Source organism: Carassius gibelio, chromosome A5 (genome assembly GCF_023724105.1).
Source record: "Carassius gibelio isolate Cgi1373 ecotype wild population from Czech Republic chromosome A5, carGib1.2-hapl.c, whole genome shotgun sequence".
Lineage (NCBI taxonomy): Eukaryota > Metazoa > Chordata > Actinopteri > Cypriniformes > Cyprinidae > Carassius > Carassius gibelio.
Window position 1 is genome coordinate 25,654,639 of NC_068375.1, and position 19,982 is coordinate 25,674,620.

General features: G+C 38.1%; 2 protein-coding genes across 5 annotated transcripts; one reads left to right on the forward strand and one right to left on the reverse strand.

Annotated features, from left to right (window-relative positions):
* Positions 1–25: 25 nt before the first annotated feature.
* Positions 26–10,265, forward strand: LOC128006613 (E3 ubiquitin-protein ligase LRSAM1). Of its 3 annotated transcripts, none has more exons than XM_052592753.1 (25): positions 26–208; positions 435–595; positions 695–751; positions 896–940; positions 1,020–1,097; positions 1,190–1,258; positions 1,909–1,993; positions 2,248–2,369; positions 2,496–2,586; positions 2,790–2,899; positions 2,997–3,026; positions 3,111–3,233; positions 3,374–3,513; positions 3,643–3,687; positions 4,293–4,363; positions 4,642–4,741; positions 5,071–5,158; positions 5,310–5,384; positions 6,162–6,242; positions 6,527–6,622; positions 7,456–7,554; positions 7,640–7,771; positions 7,882–7,951; positions 8,058–8,221; positions 8,402–10,265. In XM_052592753.1, the coding sequence occupies exons 2-25, from the start codon at positions 524–526 to the stop codon at positions 8,522–8,524; spliced, it is 2,166 nt and encodes a 721-aa protein (XP_052448713.1). In that variant the 5' UTR covers positions 26–208; positions 435–523; the 3' UTR covers positions 8,525–10,265. The 3 variants fall into 3 exon arrangements, with proteins under 3 accessions (XP_052448713.1, XP_052448714.1, XP_052448712.1); XM_052592752.1 differs by having other exon boundaries at positions 27–208; positions 498–595; XM_052592754.1 differs by lacking the exon at positions 6,162–6,242 and having other exon boundaries at positions 498–595.
* A 1,756-nt stretch (positions 10,266–12,021) lies between these two features.
* LOC128006649 (carnitine O-acetyltransferase) lies at positions 12,022–19,674 on the reverse strand. 2 transcript variants are annotated; one of them, XM_052592755.1, is made up of 14 exons: positions 19,507–19,674; positions 17,559–17,837; positions 17,324–17,442; positions 16,156–16,209; positions 15,847–16,012; positions 15,544–15,718; positions 15,211–15,389; positions 14,991–15,091; positions 14,784–14,903; positions 14,562–14,684; positions 14,295–14,430; positions 13,712–13,774; positions 13,446–13,583; positions 12,022–13,165 (listed from the first exon to the last, which is right to left on the reverse strand). In XM_052592755.1, the coding sequence occupies exons 1-14, from the start codon at positions 19,531–19,533 to the stop codon at positions 12,950–12,952; spliced, it is 1,896 nt and encodes a 631-aa protein (XP_052448715.1). In that variant the 5' UTR covers positions 19,534–19,674; the 3' UTR covers positions 12,022–12,949. The 2 variants fall into 2 exon arrangements, with proteins under 2 accessions (XP_052448715.1, XP_052448716.1); XM_052592756.1 differs by lacking the exons at positions 13,446–13,583; positions 13,712–13,774.
* Positions 19,675–19,982: the final 308 nt, after the last annotated feature.

The following is a 19,982-nucleotide window of genomic DNA, read 5'->3' on the forward strand; positions in this document are numbered from 1 at the left end:
GAGAAGTTGTTCCTGGTGTGTGTGTGTGTGTGTGTGTGTGTGTGTGTGTGTGTGTGTGTGTGTGTGTGTGTGTGTGCTGCTAGAGACGGAGTATGCTAGGTAACACGGACCATAAATTGATATTGAAACATTTCCAGGAGCTCATGTTTTGAAAAAATAATTTTGCCAGTTTAGCGTTTAATCGCGTACACTCGTCTTTTCGCGCAAGGTATGTACATTTATTTATATCGTGCGATATTTGGCTTCAAAACAGGGTTTCAGTTTACGTTTACGTCTAATGAAAAATAACGTTCATTTGTATAGTGCTATGAATTTCGAGTGATTATATTTTTTAATAGAACCAATGTTTATTTGTGTGTTTCTTGTCATACTTGACTTTGTTCCCGCTGTCCTACTCTGTTTTTTGTTTCTTTGGGGTTGTCAACACCCCACAGTCAGTGTCACACAAGTGTCACACTAACATTCAGTGGCTTCTGTGGATGTTTGGTTTTGACTAGACAAACAAAATCTAACTGGCTTCAGGATGTTTCTGTTCTCCAAAAAGAAGAAACCCAGCGAGGAAGCCATAAAACGCCTGCAGTACCAGCTGTGCTTGGTGAGTTTCTCTTGTAAGTGGCTTTTGTTTTTAGGAACATGTCCCACTGTCATAGTGCACTGCATCAAATCTTAACACACATGCCCATGGTTTGTGCAGGCCAAAGAAGCAGGTGCTGATGATATTCTGGACATTTCTGCATGTGAGCTCACAGAGGTGAATTACAGAAGCTTAAAATCATTATTTACATATTGGTGAAATGCTGGTCTAAGATAGAGGATGAATTACAGGATGAATTATTGCTAGATATCTGAGATTCCATCCATATCACAGCAATTTTTACTCAATGCTTGTCTGCAGGTTCCCTCCAGTGCCTTCTCGATATGTAAAGTCCTCCAGAAGAAAGTGAGTTTTTTTTTACTTTCTGAACTTTTGGTGGTCAGATGGAATAGATCTTTCATAGCACTCTCCACTTTAACTGCAGGTGTTAATTCTTCACGCAAATGACCTGAGGTCACTTGTTCCTAAAGGTTGCTGCATTGGTGCCTTAGCAACTTTAAAGGTGAGAGAAATTGATTGATGACAACAGTGCCATGCAAATAACCATTTTACACTTCTGTCTGGTAACAACATCTGTGTGTGGCAATTTTTAAGGTGTTGGACCTTCATGAAAATAAGCTCACATCTCTTCCTGATGACATTGGGCAGCTTTTGTCCTTACAGGTATATTTATTGTATATGAACAAAGCTGATGTGAATTTATTTTTCTTACTTGGCATTTGAAAACAGAATTCTGTTACTGATGCTGATTCGTAAAAGACCTGTTGACATAATTTCTGCATATACCACTGTTTAGCGGTAGGTAGATTTATATGTCAACAGTTTGCGGTCACTATTTTTTTAAATACGTTTTTTTTTTTCATCAAGGGTGCATTAAATTAAAAGAATTCCAGTAGTAAAAACCAATAAATGTTTCTATTAATCAAAGAATACTGAAAAAAATGTATCATGGTTTTACATGAATATTAAGCAGCACAACTGTTTTCAACATTGACAATAATAAGAAATGTTCCTTTTTAGAATGATTAAAAAAGGATCATGAGTCATTGAAAAATGTTTTTAAAAATCAACTTTGTCATCACAATAATAAATTATTTTTTAAAAGTATATTACAATAGAAAACAGTTATTTTATAATATTTCACAATATTACTGTTTTACTGTATTTGTTTTGGTGAGTAAAAGAAACTTCAATCCAAAACAACAACAAAAGAAATCCTCTAGATAGCAAGGAACAATTTTCTTCAAATAGTTTTTAATTGATAATTAGTATCCTATTTATTGCTTACATACAACCTTGATTTCTTCTCTGAGGTGCTGAATGTAGAGAAGAATCGATTAAAACAGCTGCCGGACTCTATAGGAGATCTACGGCATCTACAGACGCTTAATGTGAAAGGTTTGTTTTGTGCTTTTTTAAAATGATTTTTTTTTTTTGCCCACCAAAACGTGTTCACTAATATCCATTTTTAAGCATCTTCTGTAGACCACTACAGTAGATTCCAGGTAATTATGAATTGTCTTCAGAGAGATTTTGACAGTTATTTGAATGTTATGTTAAAGAGTTTATTTTATTTAGACCTTTTAGGCATTAAATTAAATGGTGAAAAAGCCTAAACCATTTAAATTAACAAAATATTTTGATGGGTATAGAGAACAGCCTTACTGTCATTCCTGTGTCTGTGGGACACATGAGCAGCCTGCGTACACTGGACATAAGCGAGAACAGCATTAGAGAATTACCGAAAGAGCTGGCCAGTGTTCGCACTTTGGAAGTGAGTATTTTAAATCTTAAGTCTGTTTAAGATAAAGATGTTGGAGCATATTTGTACAAGCTCAAATGGCAATGTGACCACTGCAAAGACATTCTCGTGTCTGTATGTGTGTATGTGGTGTGGCAGAGCCTGATCCTGGACGCACAGGTTATGAGATATCCACCTGCGTCAGTGTGCACCGCCGGCACAGAGGAAGTGCAGCGCTACCTCTGCTCAGGTACAGATATTTTTCAAAAACACTAAGCTATATTAGATGCAGATCAGTCTGATTAGATGCAGACTGATAAATACAGGTTGTGTACAATACAGATTATGCACAAGATCTGATTAAATATTATTGTAACCATGTGTGACGGTATAAGGCCGTTCTATGCAGCTGGTTTGTTTAGTCATTTGATAATTCATTTTAATGGGATGTAGAGATGGGTCTGGAGTATTGCCCTCCATCTCAGTATCTCCTGCCTGTGCTGGAGCATGATGGAGGGAAGCAGGAGGTGGATTGTGTTGATGGTGAGGAGAAAGCCTGGCAGGTCAGTCATCACTATTTATCAGCCATTTCATACAGTGCCCAAAAATATTGTGTGGCGTTTGATCTGTTAATGTAACATTGTCTATCTGACACTGCAGAGCAAATTCATGGACTATGAGAAAAGAAAGGTATGTTTGATTTGGTTCCTTTTTGTTATTGTTGGACCATCCAGTGAAGTAGTATGTATCTCATTCTCTCTTTTTCTCCACTAGGAGCAGAAACAGCTGGAAAAGTTGACCTTTGAGAAAGATCTTGAAGAGAAACAGAGAGAGCACACTCAGCTCTTCCTCCTCAACAACTCCCGCAAAGAGGATGTCTTGCTGTCTGTCAAACTGGTAAACAATTTGATTGTAAAATAGAATTACAAAAACAATCTGTCGTACAAAGTGCCCCCACCCCCACCTCCGAAAGAAGTCTGTCTGGGCAAGGCTGCATTTATTTGATGCAAACGTCTCTGTGCTTTTCTGTCTCTCAGGAGCAGCAGCGGTTGGAGTTAGGTGTGTCTCAGCAGCAGAAGACCCAGGAAACAGAGAGGCAGAAAATACTGGATAAAGTACGTCAGGCAGAGAGCAGTGTCATGAGTCGCATCTCTGACCTCTTGCTTGATAACAAACGGTGTGAACAACTTTTGAAATGCCTTGCTTTTTCAGTAGCTACATTATCACTTTAATTATGATAAGCCCATTGGTCCTGTGTAGTTGAAGGGTCTTTATTTATTGTGCATTTGTGCTCATTGGGTTATAGCCAGGCAAAGAGCGCCGAGTTTCTGCAAGCTCTGGAGGAAGACCGGTGAGTGGAAATTACGTATGGATTAAAGTCTCTAATGGAATATGAGCTGCTGCCATCAATGCAGCTCTTGCTAACTGAATTTCTTTCTGTCTAATGGCACCACTTAAAAAATCCTCATTCTAGATTTAGTGCAAGTACTTAGCTGTTTGGGCAGTGCTACTGCTGAGGTGCTGCTACAGCACACAGAGCTTTTGGCCCATGTTTACCGTTACATTCAGGTATTTTTGGAGATGTCAGAAAGACCTGGAGTGCTACTTTAAGTTGTGCTTTAAGTTTTTGAATATTTTGAAAGAAGTCTCTAATGTTCACCAAAGCCACATTATTTGATCCAAAATACAGTAGTATTATAACATTATTTTAAATAGATTTACAATAACATCATAAATGTCTTTACTGTCACTTTTGAACTATGCAATGCATCATACGTTGCTGAAACAAAAAAAGTAATAATAAAATGAAATAAAAAGTAATACTAATAATCATTTCTTAAAAAATATTACTGACCCTAAACATTTGTTGTTATAAACAAAATGGTGAAATCTGGGACTTACCTTGATGTTTTTTCTATGTGAGTAAAAAAACTGTTATGAATGTGTTGTTTTCAGTATACGAATGGAACACCTTACTGCCATCACACATGATGAAGCCAACTCTCTTAGGAAGAAGGAAGTGGCAAGTGAGTTTTAGAAATTGCGTTTATCATTAAAATGGCCTTATTGTTTTACAGTGATTTCAGATATCAGATATTTCAGGAAAATCATTAGAACCTCTGATAAAACAAGCTGATCCAGACAAGTTGATGTTTATAACTCGTGTCCCTGTCCCACTCTCCCCCACCCATTTTTATCTTTCGTCTTTATCAGTAAAAACAAAAGTCTCAAAAGCCCAAATGCATAATGTTTAAAAGAAACTCAGCTATTTGCAGTGGTACTGAGGAAGACTACATGTTTGCAGGTGCCATGCAGAGGATGCTGTCAGAGAGCTACTCTTTAAGGTTACTGCAGGAGGCCAGGGAAGCCAAGACACAGATTCTGGTGTCAGAGACCTGCAGGAGGTGCTTCAGTTCCCACCAATACATATGTTTTTGAACTCTGCCTAGCACTTTTTTACTCTGTTAGATATTAACGTCCATCTCTGTGATCTGACTACAAGTGGTCAGGCGGGACTGATTTCTCTAGTCATCTATATAACATGGATTTCAAATGCGTGTCACATGACCACTTGTATGGATTTCAAAGCAACATTCTCTGACTTTGAAGTTGCTTACCATGTTATTGTGCTTATATTACAAAAAAAAATTAATGAGTATGAATTTTCATTCAGCAATGAGAAAACTGTCCTATTTTTTCTTGTGTAATAATTTCTCTTTTTTCCTTCATTTAGTTTGGACTATATGGATAAGAAGTTTGACCAAGTGTTGTCCCTGCAGCAGCTAGACAAAAGCAAAGCCATTAGTCAGATCCTTCAAGAGGTAACTATTTAAATCACTAACATAAAACATACATAAATTAAAAACTAGATTGCACTCCATCTGTCCATTCCCTCCACAGGCAGATACAGGTGGTGCACTGTTGGTCTAGTACGTCTAGAATGATTAACCTTAATCGGCTCTTTGTCTGCAGGAGGAAATGCAGAAGGCCGCCTTTGAAGCTCTCCAACTCCAGAAGGACAGTGTGCATGCTTATATCCGTAATCAGGTATGCTGAATAAAGTTTCTTTTGGGATAGAAGAGCCAATAAGACCCCATGGATACAGGGATTTATATCATACTACTGGTTGATGGAAGGAGTTAAACTGATAATTATTAACATATACACTACCATTCAGATGTTAAAGAAATCTCTAATGCTCACTTAGGTTGCATTCATTTTATCAGAATGCTGTAAAATAGTAATACAGTTTAAAATAACTGTTTTCTATTTTAATGTATTTAAAACTGTGATTTGTTTCTGTTGCAAAGCTCAATTTTCCTCAGCCATTACTCCAGGCTTCAGTGTCACATGGTCCATCAGAAATCATTCTTATATGCTGATTTGGTGCTCAAGAAACATTTCTTATTATCAGTTTTGAAAGTTGTGATGCTTCTTATTTTTGTCGCAAAGAAAAACATTTATTTGTAATATTCAAAATGTAAATCTTACTGTGAATTTTGATACATTTGAAGTGCCCTTGCTGAATAAATGTATGCATTTCTTAGAAAAATAATTATTGACCCCAAACCTGGTAGTATAATCATTAACAAAGCTATTCAGTGGGTATTTTTGAGTTGGCTTATTTAATGTTAGAGTAAGCAATGTTTCAGTTGGCCTTCTTCATCAGATGTAGTCATTCTAGTCATTAAAAGCTTTTTTTGGTTTCAGTCCGCCCATGCTTCTCACATCCCACCTCTCACTGGATGCAGAACCCAAAAGGTGGCTGTTTTATCATGTCTCCATGGGGCCATTCACACCCCTACTGTATGCTTGTATCCATAGATTAAACTCATAGAGGCAGAGTTAATGCAGCTGACAAAGCTGGAGGTTAAGAGGAGGAATTTGGACACTGAGAACCTGCAGGTACGTAGCAGCAGTAGATGATGTGGGTGGTTTCCTGTCAGTGATCATCATGCTGTGCAGTGTAGAGCGGAGTAATGATGAGTCTGTCATCGCACATCTCCTCTCTTGCTTGTTTTTACATCTCCTCTCATTCTCTCTCAGATTACTTGGGTCAGTTCATCCCATTCCTCTTTAAACAACACGCTCACACCACCTTATGAGTTTTCACAGCATTCTAGGAGTATGAATCCTTTGTGTGTGTTTTCACTGTATTCACGGTGTGTGTGTGTGTGTGTGTGTGGTAGGAGGTGCTGGCTGACCAGAGGACTGCTCTGAGTGACCTGCTGCAGGAGTTACTCAAACAAAAGGACCAAAGGGAGGAGGAGCTCAGGATGGTTTTGGTGAGTGATTCTGGACCAGCTTTGATTTGATTTCACAAAAGAGACACTGGAATCGGATAGGTTAACTGACACATTTCACATGCTTCAGTCATTGCTGGAAAAATCACATTTAGGTCACAAAGATATTTTCTAAAATTATCATTTTCAGTTTGGTGTAAATGTGTATGGAAAAATATTATCATAAAATACATATTAAAGGGGTCATATGATGCTATTTTCAAAGCTCATTATGTTGTGAATTGGGTGTAATATGTTAGCATGCTTTAATGTTCAAAAAATTCATTATTTTTCACTGACTTGTCATTATTGCAGATCCTCTAAGCACAGTCTTTCTAAAACATGTACATTTCTACAAAGCCCCTCCTTCAAAAAGCACAGTGTGCTCTTTTTGGCCAGCATACAATATCAAAACAATACATGTTATTTAGCCTTTAAAAAAAAAAGTAAAATCATTTTTATATAATAGTTAAACACATTTATTTATTTAGTTCTGTTCAAATTTTATTGTATTGCCATGCATTGTGTTTTGCTGCTTAATTCCTGTAATTGGTTGGACATTATTATCTGAAAAATACACATTAAATCTAACAGCCTTTTTAAAAAATATTTTATTTTATGCCCATTTCTGTCAATAATAAAAATAAAATACAGACCAGCTTGAGAAATCGTGCATTAAACCTGACTGATGTGGAAAAAAATTACCTACATTTCTGGCATGGTAGTCTCCACTAAGTAAACAAGCAAGCAACATAGTATTGAATTTGCGTAGGACTTTGATAAAAACAACAGATGCTTATGTATGATTATTGTAATTTTTTTTTTTTACTCTTCAGGTGGAGATGGACCAGAAAAGTGATTCGAATCAGCAGAACTACTGGATGATCCAGTATCAGAGGCTCCTGGACGCCAAACCTCTGTCTCTGCGGATGCAGGTATCAGCAGCTCTCCTACAGGCCTAAAGATCCTGGGTGAACACGACAGAATCACGGACACTGCTGACCTCTCATTTCTCCACAGGAAGCAGCTGTGGATGGGGATCTGGGGAATCTGCTGTGTAAACTCTCTGCTCAACACTACCTGCCAGTCATAGCTCACCACAGAATCACTGCCGAGGCCTTGCGACACATGACCTCCAAAGACCTTAGGAAGGTCTGTCAATTTTACCACACAGAGGTTTTATAAGAGGATTTAAGTGTGTCTCTAAGAAGTTGTCATCACAGGTTTATGTCCATTAAAATCACCTTCGTTTTTTATTACAGTTGGGGATTAATGAGGTTGGTGTCCAGAAAGCTCTTCTCCACTGGGCCAAAGAACGCACTCTGTCTGACCGTAAGATCATATATTTTCAGTCAAGGACATAATTAGGAGACATTTGTGAATTCTGCTCAGTGTTGTTTTTATGATTGAGGGTATCAAAAGATGTTTGTCCCTTCAGCATTTCCTAAAACGGCAAAAGAGATGCAGGAAGCTGGTCCATCCGCTCCAAGTGCCCCGCTTCAACATCAGCTCACTCCTCCACTGACCCCCAACACCCCCCTCACCCCCACAAGTCCTGATAGATTCAGCAGTTCTGAGTGTGTGGTCTGCATGGAACATGAGGTAAGGCAAACAATTCTTATTCTCAATTCTATTCTTTATACAATTCTTAATTCAATTAAGAATATTTTTAAAATAACTTTTGCACTGTTACAAAGAATTTCTATTTCAAACAAGAGTTTTGGTTTTCAGCAGCTTTGAAAGAACTCCTGATTTCCTCTCCTGTTCTGTTTTGTGTCACAGTCACAGGTGATCTTTCTGCCGTGTGGCCATGTATGCTGTTGTCAGACTTGCAGCAGTGCTCTGCAGTCCTGCCCTCTGTGCCGTGGCTCTATATCTCAGCGTGTCCGTCTTTACCACGGCTGAAGCCGGTCAGGATCATACGTCATGTGTCGCTGTTGTTCCTTCCTCCCATTTGCTGCATGAAATCGTAGTATGTGAACCTTCAAGCACTTTAGAAGTCCAACTTCCACTCCAACTTCAACTAACCAATCAAAAAATAGCTTATACAGCATGACATTTGTCCAATGGGAAGTTTTATGGTTCATCATAATCGTGTCAGATTCCAAGAAATTAACAACTACAAAGTATTAGTAACTCAAACCTAATAGGAGTAGATATATTATAATGACTGTTGAGCTTTAGTATCATCCTTGATGTATTACTATAATCACTTGAGCCTCTTCTGTATTTGGTGTCAACTCAACGCCCCTCTCTCACTACATTTGAAATATCTGCATGTTCTCTATAGTAAAGCTAAATCTTCATTCACTCACCACAGTCCCCCGCATGCCCTGTCCTCCATGTAATTCTAGCATCATCGCAGTACAGTAAGACCAAATTTATCACCAATCAGGGATGTTCACATCAAGAAGAGACATCACAGAGGAACTATTTAATTCGAGTCATTATCAGAACAATTTTTTCCTACTGATAAACACCAATCAGAATCTGCTCTGACTTGAGCATTTAAAGTGGAAGCTGACGTAACTACAGCGCACTTATATTAAACAGAACGCTGCCCACTGTTGGTGTGGATGCTAATACAGTTACGGTTAAAGTTATCTTCATCCTCTCTGTTCTCTGTGTGAATGGGCCTTTACCCTGCAATGCCAGTAGTGGGTATTTTAATACTTCAATTATGTTAAAGTAATTTTTAATTTTTATTTTTAATGTCAGACTTAAATTTTCAGTATAAATGTGACTCTTTGAATAAATTTTAATTTACAGAACACAGCCTTATAAAGGCTTCATTTTGAACTGACTTTGCAACACAGCATAATTGGAAATTATAGGTTGAAGCTGAAACCTTTCTGAAAGCACTGTACTTGCAACATAACGCTCCAAACGTTCATCCTAACAAATGCACTATCAGTCCTTTTATACTGTCGACTATCCAGTTTCAGGAACTAGAAGTATTGCGCACACACGCAATAGTGTGTCCTAAATCTGTGTACTTCTTTTAACCTCTCTTCATCTAAGTGCTCTTAAATGCAAGTCTGCTTCTCACTGAACATGCACAGAATGAAAAAAGAACTTAATCTGTCTGTAAACAGAACCAAATTCATTTCATTTCTTATTTCAGGAAAGGAGCTTTAAGTGTTTATCAGCATGTTACATCACATCACAAACTTTAAATCCGAGTTCTTTGTGTGATAGTTATGCTGAATGGATCAGACTGGACAAATATTATTTTATTTGCTGTGCATCTGTGATTTAAGAAAAAAAAACTATGAAAGCATCACAATGCTAAGTAGAATGTGTAAAAGGAGTTACTGTAGTATAACCTACTCTCTGATGGCAGGTTATTATTAATTATATACACACTGTAGTAATGACTGATAAAGTTTCTGGTCATTTTATACAACACAAATGACACTTTATCTGTGATGACAAAGTGAGATTGTTACCTTCATTTACAATATATCTGCTGCCATTTCATTTTTTCCCTTGTTGTCTATATATTCAAAATAAAATGTCATTTTTTTTTAAGTGTTATAACTGTACCCAACCAACCACATCCGCTGAAGTGCTGCCTATTCATTTTTAAGTGTTATCACACCCGTCAGAAAAAATAAACAATGCAAAATAAACCTGTTAGACAAAATGCTCTAGTGTCATTTTTTCTTTTATTAAAAGGATATGACTGGATATCAGACTGCTTGGACTGTCCTCCTAGCTTCACAAGCTCTAAAAAACACACATTATACAGACACTCTTCCACACTGTAGATAAGTGTTCATCAACAACGATAACTTGTTCCATAATTCTTCTTCATGAACAACTGGAAAAGTCATGGGGTCTTTGAATATTGTTGTGAAAAATGGGGGACTTGTGGAGTCAAAAAGGTTAAGAACCACTGCTTACGAAAATTTTATTTGAATGTTCTGGTTTAGGATTTTTGTCCCAATCAAAACCGCACAGCTACGCCCCTTTTACGGTCAAAGTGTACCACAGATGTCAAGTAGAGTTCAAACTCGAATGAAACGTTGGGCTCACCTTCCACCTGTGCCTCCAGAAGGCTGATCTGAGCACAGTGATTGTGTTTGTCCTCCGAGTCTGAATCTGTCACCCTCTGCTGGAGATTCAGCTGACGCTTGAGGAGTGGAGGAGCCCAATGCCCCAGTTAACCAATTAGTTGTGTGTCAATGTATATGTTTATGGGTTTTTAAAGGGCTTATTTTTGCCTTTAATCTGACTGGAGAGCAGGAAATTGGAGTGTGAATAAAAGTGTAGGGCACACCTCTTTTGCGGTTCTGTTCCTCTAGCTTTTTCAGACTCATACTCTCCTTAAATACAAATGCCATTGAAAAGGTTATTCATTTGCATTTAAATATATAACATTTATATAGCATTTCAGCAAGTTATGTACCATTATAGGCTCAGATCTTACTTTGTTATGGAATTTGCTGGGATGGGGAGATAGATGAGTCAAGATGTGATGTCTGAAGAAATATGGCTGTTGATTGAAAAAAAAAAAGAAATTATTATTGTTATTATTATCATTATTATTGCAATATTATTTTCTCTTTTAATATATTTTAAAATGTAATTTATTCTAGTTATGCAAAGCAGAGTCACATGATGCTTCAGAATTCATTCTAATATGCAGATTTGCTGCTCAAGAAATAAATTCTAATTATCACTGTTTTAAACACTGCTGCTTAATATTGTTCTTGAAACCATGATACATTGTTGTCACGGTCATATGATCAAAAGCTGCTCATCCTCAGAGCTTTGCCTGCTCCAAGTTTTACTCGTTGCAGCTTTTCTTTGCCCAGATACAGAGACATTGAATTTCCACATTTATAGATGTCCAGCTGCACAGCAAACATGCCAGACAGACTCATTTAAATTGACAGTAAACTGATTAGTTCAAAGAGGGCATGATGAGCTGTGACTAATCAACTACAAAGTGCAAAAAAAACACAATCTGTACATTTAGGAGAATTACGGCAGTATTGTAAATGATTCCACTCAGCATCATTTACTTAGAAGAAACTTCTCTAGAATTAAAAGATGCTATAAATACTTCAACATTTATTTAATATTTATATTTTGATACAATGTGATTTGTCTGTTCAACACCAAAATAACAATTACAAAGTTGAAAACAATCACCTGTCCCAGAGAGAGTTTCTGTAAAAGTCATCCAGAATAGGCCATCTCCACTGTGTCCTCAACATCAACAGCTTGACCTTCTCCTGGGACCAGAGTCCTGTTCCACCGGGCCACACACAACTGAAAGAAACCGACTCAGAGCTCATTTCACCAAATATAGTCAATCTCTAAAATTTACAAATTCTTTTGCATTATAACAATTTTGCAAAACACTGGAGCTTTTGAGTAAATAAGAGGAATACTTTGAGAAACAGAATAATTTATTCCAAAATGAGAATTTTCTTAGAATGCATCAATCTTTCTTAAACAAACAAATCAGTTTAAGTATTGCCTCCTTACAGAACTTTTCTGAGTCAAACATTAAAGACCAATCTTTTCCTGGTCATCATAGAAAGTGACAGTTACCGGGCTGAACCTGTGGACAGGTATAAAGAGCTGATGAGTGCTATATATAATGAAACAAAGTTAGACTCTCATTTACTTGATCAATGATGCATGTAACAATAAGTGATGCTGTAAAATGAATGTTATTTGAATGGTAATCCAGACCATAAGAAATGTTACTCATTTCTTATAACAAGGCACAGAGTCCATAGTTGAGTATCTAGCAAATTCATCTTGTACAATATATATATATATATATATATGCAACATTAAACAGACCCAAATAAGACAACAGTAAATGGCAAAAACATTGTTATGCACAAGAACCAATTCAGATGAATATGACCTCAGCCAAAACTACACAGAATTTAAAAATCTATAAACAGAATTTAAAATACATTATATTTATTAAAACATTGAACAAAGAAGAAGAGTTTTTTTTAATCACAGTACAGTACATACCGGGTACATTCTCTGTACTGAGAACTCGTTACAAAGAAAACACAAATCAGAGATACCTGTTGACAAAGCTAATTGATTTATTTCATTTTTTTGTCTGTTTGAACAAACAATGTCAAAACACATAATTATACAAGAAGGTAAGAATGGTCATTTAGTGTTAAGGCTCATTAAAGACTGTGGTCGAACAGAGTCCAGACTGATCTAGACTGGTCAAATACTCAATAAAAATCTCTTCTTAAAAATCCTGTTCTCTTGAGTGCTGTTGTAAACTCAAGTGTCTTGATTGAACTGGTCAAAGATCAAGTCTAATTGACATAATCAACTTTAAAGCTTGGCTTTGGGCGTCTGTTCCAGGAGGGTCTTGATGTCTAACAGAGCGTCCTCTAGGGCTTGGGCCAGACGTGCTGCGTTAGTGTCTTGGCAGCTGTTGAAAGCAGAGACTGCAAAGTTAATGTGGGTATCCATGGGATTGTAGCACACACCATAACCATCTGGAACCACTGGACCGAAGCACATCACACAGTTGGTTTTAGCTGGCACCTGGGAGAGTAGAGTGCAAAAATTAAAATTACAATTCAATCTTATGTAAAATCATAAATTTTACATGGTCTGGTGATTTTAGTATTGCAGCAATATAATTTAAGCAGATTTGAAGAGCCATTGTTGGCTTATTTCAGTGATCAGTTGATCATTACCAAAAATGAGTACAGTTAATGGTACAGTACATGCATTGCTCTGCATGTGAAACACAATGCAACGTGTTTATTAACATGCACTTCAGTTTAATTTGTTACCTCTGACCCTGAACCAGAGACAGTACCTGGCTGGTGGAGAGGTTGAAGTGCAGTGCCACAGCATATGAGGTATCAATGAATATCTCTGGCAAGGCTGCCATGTCCTCAATAGCCTGCAATTTCAGTCCGAGCAAATGTCTGTCGATGGCTTGACCTCGGATGGCCTTCGCATCCACACATGGGACAAAGAATGTGGAATTTATATGGTGCGGATCAATAATGACTGACATATGTGCTTACAGCAGAAACAAAACAGTGATCAACTGAACATCACTAGCATGCATTTACTCACCATGTCTGTGTAAGCTCTGTGTGCTTTAACTGCTTTGTCTAGCAGAGCCACTTTCTCTGTGTTCTGTCAATCAAAATGAGATTGTTACATTTTCTTTCATGCTGGATCAAATTTACAATCGCATTTGGAAAATAATAGGATGATATTGAGATTATGACTATGAGGATCATTTTGAATTACTGTTCAAACGTTTGGGGTTGAAAGTAGTCTCTTATGCTCACCAAGGCTGCATTTATTTGATAAAAATACAGTAAAAACTATTTTTAATTTATTCCTGTAATGGCAAAGCTGAATTTCCAGCAGTCATTACTCCAGTCTCTGGTATAACGTGATCCTTCAGAAATAATTATAATTTGCTGATTTTCTGTCAAGACATGTCTTTTTATTATCAATGTTGAAAATAGTTTCACTGCTTAATACTTTTGTGGAAACCTGATGCAGTTTTTCAGCATTCTTTGATGAATAAAAAGTTCAAAAGAAAACATTTATTTGAAATATATTTTTTTAATAATGTCTTTACTGTCACTTCTGCTCAAATTAATGCTGACTAAATAAACATATGAATTTCTAGAGGTGACCGTACATGTTTGGCTGGGTCATCCATGGCCTGGACGAATTTCTCAGACTCGATGGATGTTGAGCGTATAGTGTCAGTTCGGCCCAGTCTGAACATGCGGAGGGAAGCGCTCTCATAGGTGGGACAACAGCGCTTGTAAATCCTGAAACAATGAGTCTGTGTATCAGCTGAAAGATTAAACTGGTCATGAACGTCCTAATACCAACAGAAGGATGTTACAGTTAAGAAATAAATCAAGCAAATACCATTAATGGCAGTGTTGGTCAAGTTTACCTGTAGTACGCCAGCTGGAGAGCCATCTGAATAAAGGCATCAGGGCTCATCTTCTGTGACTTTGGGAAATCTTTCCCAAAATGGGAAAACACACTGACTTTCATGTCCAAGTCATGTACCATGCTGCAGAGGAGAAGAGATACTGCCATGTTGTTTGCCCAACAAAACAATCGATCAAAAGTTGGGAATGCACAGAGTTAGTGGAATATCTCAATTTCTTACTTGTTCATGTGTTGTTTGGCCTCCTCAATGTCCTTTTTGATTTCTGGCGTGATGTTGAAACTAAGCTTCTGAGGCATACGCAGTGGCACCATTGGGGTACGGACCATCTCTGACTTCTTCCTGTACAAAAACGAGGAAACTCTTAGGTGTGTTAGCAATGCTTACAATCAAGCCATGGGAAAACAGATTCTCCACTGTTAATCTTACATGTATTCCACCACATGGTCGATCAGTGACACGATAGGAGGACCCTCAGCGGGGGCATGTTCATAGATCAGCCCACATGTCCCGTCCTCTCCAATAATAAACTAGGAACAGTATTAATCATAACATTACCAGGATCTTATACTTGATACCTTTCTAACATCAACGTCAACATCAGTGGTTAGGGCTTCATTTGTGAGTGAGAGCCCACACACATCAACACCTGCAATGTTTTGTCGAACCAGCGATTTCCGCTGTTCCACCTGCTTCCCCCTCCATGCAGCATCTGGCCTCCAGCACGCGTGCGGTACAAGTCATCAGACGCACGCGGCATGGGAGCATCCAGACACACTGTGAATATACTCTTCTGAATGGCTCTCACAGACTCCTGATTTGTTTTATCTGAAAGTGACACAAAATCAGTTAAGTACCACTCTAAATAGAACCCTAGCCCTAAATTAAATGTACATTATATAAAGCTTATCAAGGTTTTAGCTCCTAGCACTGAAGACACTAATATGTCTAGCTAAAAATAAAAAGTGTTGGCAGTGGCCACCCTTGATGAGGTTGTTGTAAGCTTTGCCCCAGCTGTTGCGGTGGTGTGAGGTTAGGATGCCAATGGGCTCTTCATTGGTCTGTAAAGAGGAGTTCCAGATCTTCTCCAGCTGAAAGTAGATCTGGTCTACGGTGAGTGGCGTGCCGTCACTGTTGTACACATCCAGCACAAAGAACTTCATAACGAGAAAAAAAGAACAAGATGAAAAGACGCCTCACCATTTTTTCTATTTACTAAAAATATTTTTTAATTTTTTTTTCAATTCACCTAGCATTGGAAGCTACGTCTGGCACAGGGACTGACCTGAAAGTTGTGCACTACGGTGATATGTGTGGGAGGTCTCTTGTCCAAAGTGTAGTTCACCACAGTGTCCCTCGTTGTTCCAGGGATCCGGCAGGACGAGAGCACCTGATAGTACTGGTTCATACAGAGAGGCTTTCCACCCAGATACTCCACTGGCAATGTTTCACTAATCAAAAAGGAAAGACATTTGGCCTGACTGGACCATCTCATGAATTTAATTCATAGTAATATTCATGTTTATCTAAAACATATACAGAGATCTGAATGGCTTGTGACTTCACAGGGGAAAGTCAGGAATGTGTCACTCACTTGTCAATCATGCTCTTGAAATCTAAAACTCCAGCGATTAATTTAGCAGCATATCTGTGAGGAAAAAAAATACTTTTACTTTCTTACAGTCATTTTGAACCAGCTTGACACCAACATACTGCCAATGAATTATTCTACTATAAATACATCGCTCCTGCTGTGTCATGTGTCTTTGGCCTGTATGATTTAAGATATTGACAGAACACATCTTACTGCTGATCTGTGGCCAGTTTTAGCAGTCATGTGTGAAAGCTTCATTAGAGTTAATGTTACTATACAGCACTTTACTGAGAGCAACAGTTCATACTCTCCCAATTGCAAAGCTCAACTTGGCAAAAGAGGGTTAGTCTGTATAAAGGTCACCATAGAGGTAACAGAAAACCACTGCCTCACTGTGCAGTAATGTTACTATGTATAATTCATGTGAATGACCGCTGAATAATATTTACAAAGTATTTAAGCTCCTTTAACTGGCGCAAGCAACACCAAGGTCATTCCCAGGGAGCACACGTACTTATAAAATGAACTTGCAAACAATAAGAAGTATTTTGTAGCGGTAAACATTTTTGTTTCAGGCATAAATTTAACAAACTTTTGTAAGGTTTATACTTTAAAAAACAACAACCACAACAAAAACCTTTTCCTAGAATATTTGGAAAAATAAACTAAATTCTTAATATATGAAATATATCTAAAAACTAATTTTATTATAAGTCACAAGACATACAGCCAAGTATGGTGACCCATAATCAGAATTTGTGCACTGCATTTAACTAATTTAAGCATTAAAATCCACAGTGCACACACACACACCGTGAACACACACCCGGAGCAGTGGGCAGCCGTTTATGCTGTGGCACCCGGGGAGCAGTTGGGGGTTCGATGTGTGTGTGTGTGTGTTAATATAAATATTAAAAATATATGCAAATGTAAATTTTATGTAAAATATATTAATAAAACTGCAAAATGAATATATTTTGCATTCAAATAAAGTAAAATATATATTTAAAAAATCATTGTATGACTTTAACCAGTTTCTGTTAAGAACTGTGTAGGCAAAAAACAACACACTTTTAGATCTAAAGAACAATGTTTGGCCAACTAAAATATGTGTGTTAAAAGTTGTCTAATCCTAACACATTCTAATATGAATCCACACTGATCTGACCTCATTTGGCCTTGGCGATCACTGAACTCCATACGGGGAAGGACGACCCCAGGACTTGAATGGACGACAACAGGCATCCGGTAGTCTAGGTAGGCTGTCTGTAACCACCAGTCAGAGAGCTAGCAGTGGAAATGATAGAGAGACAATAATGCAACATTAGTAGAAGGCCTTTAAAAGAGTTATTCTGGCCAATCACATTGGACTTCTGATAAAGCATCACCTAGCAAGTTATTACCCAGTTTTCCATCTTCTTCCCTCGCTGTTCCAGACCCTTCTGAAGTCTCTCTCCAACACCGCCTGGCTTCTGAAACTCCTCCAGCAGTTTCCGGGTGTGATTCAGCTCGTCCGTGTCCACGATGGGGGTCAGGGCGGGCAGATAGCGTTCGCATGTTTGTTGCAGTGGTGGCACCGGTAGCTTAGGCAGACCCTCCTGGTGGGCCAAGTAGCGCCCAGCGATCCGTGTCACTGACACTGGCTTTACCAGGCAGGAGGGTTTCACCATACCAGCCTTGACCTACAAATTGTATTATATCTTAGATAATAAAGAGACATAGATAATACAGAACTTTTTATAATATGATCATATGATATGATGGCATTGGTCTCTGTTAATATGTTTGAAGGTTTTATCATATTATTACCCAAAAATCCAGGGTCCATTTGGGTTAGTCTGACCACAAAACTATATTTCTTATACCAAAATATCGCCAGAAACTTGGTGGCGAAACCAACTGTCAAACTTTTTAGGAAATGGTCCCCACAAGCCATAGACACATTAAACGACTGCTTAGACTCAACGGTATGGAGTAATTTTTGGTCTGATGGTCAGGATATTAACATCTTTACTGATACTGTCACATCCTATATTCACCTGCCCTTTGTGGACTCTAGCTCTGCATTCAACACCATCGTTCCTGTGAAGCTGATCAACACTTTACAGGAGCTAGGTGTTAGAACATCACTTTGCAAATGGATTTTCAACTTTCTATGCGATAGGAAGCCGGTGGTTAAAATGGGTGATTACGTCTCACAGTCAAAGTTTTTGAACACTTGCGCCCCTCAGGGCTGCGTCCTTTGCCCACTTCTGTACTCTTTATACACACAGTTTTGTCAATCACACACTAGTTCAGTTTTTTGCCTAAGTTTGCTGATGAACACTAATTTTAAGATCAGTAAAGCTAACCAGCGACTCCACTTTCTGCAGCAGCTCAAAAAGTTTAGAGTCGGCCGAGTTGCCATGACCCACTTTTATAGGTCAACTATTGAAAGCGTGCTCACTTTTTCCATACTTGTCTGGTTCGGTCACACAATCGCTCAGAACAAATCTAGGATGGAAAGAGTAGTACGCAGAGCATCAAAATTTATAGGCTGTAGTCTCCCTTCACTTTCTTCACTTTTCTCCACCAGAATAATCAGAAAGGCTAAAAACATCATAGCGGACCATTCTCACCCTGTTCACCATCTCTTTAATCTCCTTCAATCAGGAAGAAGATATAGGAGCATTAAGACTTCCACATCACGTCTCAGAGACAGCACTTACCCTTGCTAGCAACACTTTATCAACTGTATGCACTGTGCACTTTCTCTGCCAAGGGGTATTGTCTTTTTTTCTGCGGGTTTTGGTCTAATGTCTTACTGGTTGCTGGGTATTGTTGGTGAACACTGTATGTTTTTTTGTACTTATGATGTTTGTCTTTTAGGTTATTTACGTCTGAGAGTTTTACCAAGACAAATTCCTATCAACTTGTTGTCTTGGCAATAATTTTTTTATTGAACTGAATTGTATTGAAAATTGCAATTGAACTTTACTTTAATTTACACAAATGCACATTAACAAACTAATATAGTCAAACATTTAGAAATAACTGGATTGAAGCACTCAAATATAAAACACACGAGTCAGCATTTGGGCTCATTGAAAAACAAAAGAAATGTATTAAAGACATTTACTAATTCACACGATGTGTTAGGTACCTGCATAAGTATTTAGGCAACTGTCAGTGAACACTGTTTCTATCACTGCCATAAAGTGTGTGTCTGCACTTCCTACTGCTCTTAGCACCACCGCTACCAAACCATAAACATTCTTAATGTCTCTCAGGCTGACAGCTGTTACCCTTGTTTATGTCAAATAAAATATCAGAATTTGTTTAAAAGCCCGGCCATATGCATTGGTTACTCACCATCGTCCTGGCAAGAATGCCCAACATAACTGAAGTTCACTTAAACGCCCCCAAAATCAAGTCTGAGAGGAGGCACGGAATCGACCAGTTGCGGTCAGAGTCCACCGAGCGATCGCCGCAGGAACACAAGCGCCATCGCTTCTGCGCTGCTCCGCGTCACCGCTAGACGGCGCGCGCGACACTCCGAGCCTAGCCCCCGCCCGGTCGCGTGACCCGCGTCATCGTTCTGCTGAATGATCGATCGTTCTCGATAATCGGAAAGACATTGATTGATGAAAATAAAGAAGGTAAAGTTTAGTCTAGCAATTAGTTAAAAACCAAATTGGCAAGACTCCCATGGTCCAGAATTTAATATCCCAACACTGTTTTTACTGTTCCACAACAACGCAATACTGCATGCACATTCTAAATAATAATACATCACATATAACAAAACTTATAATTTCTAAATATTAGTCTAAATATTAGTCCACTCA

Excerpts from the sequence above, each read along its gene's own strand:
- LOC128006649 (XM_052592755.1), bottom strand. The coding sequence starts at position 19,533 with ATGTTGGGCATTCTTGCCAGGACGATG. Across the intron at positions 17,443-17,558 it reads GGAAGAAGATGGAAAACTGG|CTCTCTGACTGGTGGTTACA; the intron begins GTAATAACTTGC and ends TTCCACTGCTAG. Across the intron at positions 16,013-16,155 it reads TTCAAGAGCATGATTGACAA|TGAAACATTGCCAGTGGAGT; the intron begins GTGAGTGACACA and ends CTTTTTGATTAG.
- LOC128006613 (XM_052592753.1), top strand. The coding sequence starts at position 524 with ATGTTTCTGTTCTCCAAAAAGAAGAAACCCAGCGAGGAAGCCATAAAA. Across the intron at positions 3,514-3,642 it reads CTCTTGCTTGATAACAAACG|CCAGGCAAAGAGCGCCGAGT; the intron begins GTGTGAACAACT and ends ATTGGGTTATAG. Across the intron at positions 7,772-7,881 it reads CCTCCAAAGACCTTAGGAAG|TTGGGGATTAATGAGGTTGG; the intron begins GTCTGTCAATTT and ends TTTTTATTACAG.